This window comes from Limulus polyphemus, unplaced genomic scaffold (genome assembly GCF_000517525.1).
Source record: "Limulus polyphemus unplaced genomic scaffold, Limulus_polyphemus-2.1.2 Scaffold6366, whole genome shotgun sequence".
Classification (NCBI taxonomy): Eukaryota; Metazoa; Arthropoda; class Merostomata; order Xiphosura; family Limulidae; genus Limulus; species Limulus polyphemus.
Window position 1 is genome coordinate 26,478 of NW_013671976.1, and position 6,793 is coordinate 33,270.

General features: G+C 31.9%; 1 protein-coding gene across 2 annotated transcripts in view; it reads left to right on the top strand.

The window, feature by feature from the left end:
* Positions 1 to 6,793, top strand: part of LOC106473647 (recombining binding protein suppressor of hairless-like) — a 43,850-nt gene that overhangs the window by 21,523 nt on the left and 15,534 nt on the right. For both annotated transcript variants that reach the window (XM_022402052.1, XM_013934328.2), the window contains exon 3: positions 549 to 846. In XM_022402052.1, coding sequence (XP_022257760.1) covers positions 549 to 846 — 298 coding nt within the window. The remainder of the gene's footprint in view (positions 1 to 548; positions 847 to 6,793) is intronic.

The following is a 6,793-nucleotide window of genomic DNA, read 5'->3' on the forward strand; positions in this document are numbered from 1 at the left end:
CCAACAATAGTTCATTAAAAATATTTTTGCTATATATATATATATATCCAACAATAGTTCATTAAAAATATTTTCCCTATATACCCAAACAAAGTCTAGTCCATTCTATTTGAAAAACTGAAACATTTTTTTCTATTATGACCAGATTGTGTTTGTAAGTACTTATAGTGCATGTTGTAGTATTTTGAGTATGTATACTTGCATTTTTCACTTTTTATGATTCATGAGCTTTGTGTGTTCTGCATGTGCAGTGTTTTCAGTGTGTAGACTTGCACTCTCTATGATGTTATTATTCACGAGTTTTGTGTGTTCTGCATGTGCAGTGTTTTCAGTGTGTAGACTTGTACTCTCTATGATGTTATTATTCACGAGTTTTGTGTGTTCTGAATGTGCAGTGTTTTCAGTGTGTAGACTTGCATTCTCTATGATGTTATGATTCATGAGTTTTGTGTGTTCTGCATATGCAGTGTTTAAGTGTGTTTACTTGTGCTCTTAACAATATTATTCTTATGATATAAACCATTAACTTATGACTCCCATATTTTTAGGGGGGCATATGCCAACAAGGCAGTATAATGATGGACATTAGTGACTCATCTGTGATGAATGGAGATGTTGTTGGTCATCATGCTTCAGATGGCACATTTCAACACTTGCAGTCTCGTGTAAGAGCAAATGACCACAGTGGCCGAGGACCATATGATGGACACCCTGTAGATCTCTCCAACCAGCGACCAGATAGCCATTTGTCACACATGAATTTAGGGAGTTATGTTGGAACACATTACAGGAGCATGTCTCAAAACAGGAGCCATTTTGAAAATGAGCACAGTGTTTCTGAAAATGGTGAGATTCACAGTTATTTTTTAACATGTCTTGTTTTTACAAATAGTTATTTTTAGCTGGCAACAGTGTTGATTAGAAAGTTTTGTTACTTGAATAGATTTACTTACTAATAAGTATAAGGTGGCTGTGTTCTGCTAAGCTCTTCTTTATAAATGAGACACCAACTTAACACTGAATAGTATTTTTGATATATAACCAACGATGACTACTGGTTTTGAGTTATTTCCACTCAGACTTATGAAAGTACTGGTGTTTTGATGAAAAATTATATAATAATAGACAGTTTAAAATGTATATGTTACTGTTACTTTTTTAGAATGTTTTTTTTTTTAATAACCAGAATAAATATATATGAAGTATGTTGTAGTTTCCGCGTGGCTAAAAAGTTATTTCTGTAAGTTATAAGATCAGTTATCTCTTTTGTTGTTATTATGGAGAGGAAAAAGAGAAATGCCCTTTGTGTTAACAGAATTTAAAATTGACAAACCTTGATCGATCCTCTAGCAGATTCCTTAATTTTGGTATAATTTTTTTTGTAACTTGACGATGTTTGTTCCATTCTTGACAAGAGTAAGCAGTCTAAATTACTCATAATGATTTTACATTCAGTCCAGCTCTCCCCATAGTACCCTGATTCACCCCTTTATGTCTGTGTCATAAGACCAGTACTTTCTTTCCACCTTTGATAAAATGTTGACCATATGCATTTTAAATTGTTAATGTAAGTTTAATTTAAAAATTGACACTACTGTCATGCTCAAAATCTTGAAACTGGTGTGTTTGGCTTCTCCACTATTTATTTGTCCAGTAAAATTGTTACAATTTCTTTAACAACAGATGAAATGCAAAAAGGAAGTTAGAATGACTTTAAAATTTATTTCATATTTAAATGTTAAAAATGTCATCCCAGTGCATTCAAACTCAAATGGTTTAGGAAGTAATAAGGTAAAAAGTATGTGCTTATATCAGATTGTGACTACAATTTTTTTATTTTGTTTTGACAGTAAACTTTTGTGAAATATAAAGGTTTTTATTTTTATAATTGCCTATAAATAACATGTACACTACCAATTTATTATAGTCTTGTCTTCTTTTGAAGCAAGCAAAACATACTAAACCATAAAAACATTAACCATATTTACTTTGGCCTCTCATTAGGAGAAGTGAAAAACAACAACATTACTTCAATTTTTATACATTTGTTTAATGTCAGAGAAATATATGATAAATATGTTTTGTGTGTAAAATAACTTTTTGTTAAATATATATTTTTTCATCTATTTGAAACATTATGAAATTATGAGTGTTAAGGCATCTTAATCTCAACAAAAATTCAATAGTTATTTTTCTTGTGAAATGCCTACGGTAATAATGAGTTCTGGTTGTGTTTGTTTTTGGAACTCTTGTTTATTTTGTGAATTTTAGAAGAACAGTTTGTATGGGATAAACTTTACTTCAACCAGTCTTTGTGCTGGAAAGATTTAGCAAATTAAAGGTTCTCTAAATGTATGCACAGCATATGTTATTTTAAAGCATTGGAAAGGATTTTGCTCATTTGATAAGTATCATGATTGTGAGAAATAAAACATAAGAATTGGGCAGAGATAAATTATACATACTTTAGCTTAAGATCTCATTGAAGGTATATAAAAAGTATGACATGAACGTTGGCATACATCAAAAGTCCAATAAATAAATTATTATACAGCCTAAGCTGTTCAAGTTTATGCTCTTTCCTCTGAGCCTTACTGACAGCACTGCACGAGATATTGAACCATTGCTGGCCCAGGAACATGGATAGTTGTATTGATGATGTGGTGTGGGAAAATTCAGGAGTAGCACAGGTGGAAAGTGATAATTAATTGTGGAGCCTAGAAAGATAGAGTTGGCCCAGAGAGCAGCTCTCAGAAACATACAGAGTCTATTTCCAATGCAGATTACACAGTGGTTTAGCAGAGGGATCAATAAAGACAGAAACCAGTCACTTCTCATAGCTTCTGGGCTTCCGAATCGAAAAGCAGGCAGGTAGCAGCTGCCGAGTCTCGAGGCCCCCCAGTTCGTGGAGTCTCTGTCGTAGTGAACATCATGGCGCATCACCCAGACTTCGTGTTTGAGGACTGCGGGGTTCCCTACATGGATCCAAGCTATCACATGCCGTATGGCTATAGCGGTAAGACAACATCTGGTACTTTGTCCCTGGATTTCCCAGCATTAAAATTTCAGGTGTCGTGTGTGAAACCGAGCACCAAGTGGGAATTTTGTTTCTACAAATACTGTCTACTTCTTTTGTCCGTGAGTGAAACTTTCCCTACCCCTCTCTCCTTTCTTTTTATTCTAAGCTTATGATATTTGATTATCATAGTGGAATCCAAAACTTAACTATTCTTTTGAGTGACTGAACACACTAGTAAACAAAGTCAGTATAAGGCCAAAGCTAAATATTTTTGCACAGCTGATATGCCCTGTAGTTTGTGTGCTATATCAGTGAAACAATATTAATTTATTATGATTGTAATGTGAAGGTTTTTACGTGCAACTAGTTGATTAGGTGAATGAATGTAGTAATTGATAAGAATATGAGAGACATTCTTATCCAACACTACTTGTCAGGTGTACAGAGTTTTGTTACTGAACATGCGTCTTTATATCCATTAATACTCTTAACTAGCAAATAAGATTAAAAAGTGTGTGTGTGTGTGTATATATATATATATGTGTGTGTATGTATAGACACACACACACCTTCTTGTGTTTGGACTTATGCAAGTCATCGTTAAGCACTGATAGATGTATGTGCAGTTGAGTCCTCAAACATCTTATGAAGAATTTTAGCAGTGTTTTATAAAGTATTCCATATGAGAGTGGCTTCTCACACGGAGAGGATGTAAGATGAAAAACTGACACATTGATGACCATTTGTATTGTACAAATACTCATCTAGAGCTCTTGAATCAAGCTTTTATTTTATCCATACATGCTTGACAAGGAAAAGATAGGATCACTTTGTATGTTATTTACATTGTTTTAGAATTAAGCTTCACAACTAACAAATTGCAATGTTTGTGGCAATATATATAATGAAATTTCTTGTATTTAGAAACTAAGTTATATCAATATCTTTTTCCTCTTTATAACATATAAAAAAATGCATTTTACAAAACATAAAGCAAAATTAAGTCATTATAATTATTTAATTGTGTAAAAAAAGATATAAGTTTCAAGTCAAACCTACAGGAGAGAGTGCTCACCTAATGTCAGTTTGTCATTACTAAACTGATTAGGCTAACAGTTAGTAGTTCAAGCATGTTTAAGACAAACTTCCACAGACTGTTGAATCAATTTTTAATCACTGAAAAATAGAGTATAATCACCACTTACACATGGGCAAATAATCAGTACCTTGAAACAGCTTCGGACGAGGTATACTTTTATCTAAAGAACTTGAGCTGTTTGTTAGACCTACATACAAATGACTAAACTTAGGTGATTGATATACTTGTGGGTTATCAAATAGAACAATATACAGGTATTCAAACTTGGGTGATTGATGTACTTATCAGTTAAGCCTAAATACAAGTTATCAAACTTGGGTAATTGATATACTAATATTGATCTGCCATCACAGTGAAGCAGGTTTGATCCCCTGTAGGCCTAAATAACGTGCAAGCTGTTTAAATAATATATATATGTGTGTGTGTGTGCAAACAGTTTAATAAAGTTGTATATTGTGAGGTGTCTTAACTATATTTTATTATGAAAATATATTTTTAATAAACATTCTTCCTTCTATCTTTTTTACTACTAATGATAGAGAAAAAAATGACATTTTTATGATGTATCATTGCTTTCAAGCTTTGTTATTTAAAGAATGGCTTTCAATGTGAAAGCAAATATGTGACATAATCCTGTAATTTGGGGACTTAGTGAGTTAGCATAAAAAATTTTATGTAACAATAACAACTCAGCACAAGCGTATGTTATAGAAGTTCAGTTATATTGGGACAGCATTTGCAGTCGTAATTTCTTACAGATATTAGCATTAAATTTAAATAGCGTACCTTTATAATATGTCTCTTTGTATTCAGTTTTACAGAAACTTATGAGAGGGGAATTACCTAACAAGTTTTTTAAACAACTCTTTTTTTTTTTTTTTTTTTTCTTATGAAATTCTAATATGCTATTTTAAATACTTTGAGTTATAGTAATTTAAAACCACAGTTATTCCCAGAAGTATTTGAGATTGAATCAATTGCTGTGTAGAATTTTTACATATGGTAATTATGTTTACTTACATACTTTAATACAGATATTAATATTTCAGGTCTAACAATGAAATTTTTTGTTTTATTATAACTTGTGAAAATTAAAAATTGAAGAACTACTTTTAAAAGAGTGCAAGTCAATAAAGCTTACGTTGAAAGAGAAAACGTTAATTTTATATCCCTTGCTTACTCTTTAAAGAAGTTTGCAAAATACAAGAAAAATTTCAAAAATGTTCAGTGATTTAACTCCAACTCATTGGATGTAGTTTCAGAAAACTTTCACTACTTTTCTCATTACTTTCCTTGTAACTAAAAGAAATATTTCATCAACTCTGCTTTAACTTGATGTTTCCTGTTTATCTTCTATGTAAATGGCTTACTCTGCAAGAAAGTTTTGTTTTTTATAATCTCTTTAGCTTCAAGTATTTGTAGATACTTCAAGTTTGTACTACCTGTATGCTAAATAGATTAGAGGGTTGATGGAAAAAGTTCAGATGTGTGTACAGCCAATATGTACGAGAACAAACAGCTGGTGAATAGCTCTCAGGATCCCCTACCATACTAATGGTGATAAAGCTAGGCTTAGCAGAGGCCTGGGAACCCCTGCACTGTTCTGCAGGTGTAGCTGTTATAGAGTTTTCTCTAGTAGGCAGATTCAACCAACCTCATTGATCAGGCATGAAAAATAGACAGCATGCTGTGGTATATACACTTCTTACACAGAATGGGGGCATTTTCTAAATGTATTGTATCTCTGGTACTTTGGTGATTTGTATCTTTCATCTTGGGAAGTTGGGATCATTTCAGTCAATTTATCTTTTGTTTTTGCTCGGAATGAGTTGATTGGTTGGTCTGTCAGAAATAGATTCTTATATTGATTAGAAGGTTTTAGGTGCATTGTGGGTCACAAATTTGCTGCTTTCTAGTTTTATATGATGTTTTGCTGTACGTGTCAAACAGTCACTAACCACCACAATCTGCATAATTTAGATGGTTTCCAACTGTCAGTGTGAGATTCATTTTTTATTTAAATAAATTTCACAAATGTAAAATTACTTTTAGTTAACTGCAGCAGTCAGATATGATTTATGATAATGAAAATTGTAGTTCAGTTGTTGCAAACTGCACCTTCCCTTACTGTATTTTAATTAATTGCTTCTTCTTTGTCAGAATTTAAGGATTTAAATAGATAATATTATGAAGTGAAAAAAAAGGTAATTTAAACACTTGTAAATAGTACTTGTATTACATACCTTTATTATTTAGTAGTTTTTGAAAATGAATCTATTTTGTATTATTCTCTCTTATATTTTTACTTGCAGTTGAATCATTGTTTATCGTCACTCTGCTATTATAAGTTAATTTGTCTTTTATTAGTATTAGTCCTCTCTATGTTTTGCCATATCTGGTTAATTAGCCAAAAAACTAACCCAGAACTTAAGCATCAATCTATTGTCATTTGGGGATTGTTTAGAATATTCACTGAACAGTAGATCCAGTTTGTCTCGGTCAATCAACATTTAATGATTATATGATAATTTGATCCAGTCAAGTTATCCAATTAGTAAACTGAAGCTAAAGATGAATTTGATCTGGCTAAACTATCCAATTAGTAAACTGAAGCTAAAGATGAATTTGATCCAGTCAAGCTATCCAAGTAGTAAATTGAAGCTAATAGTCAAAAT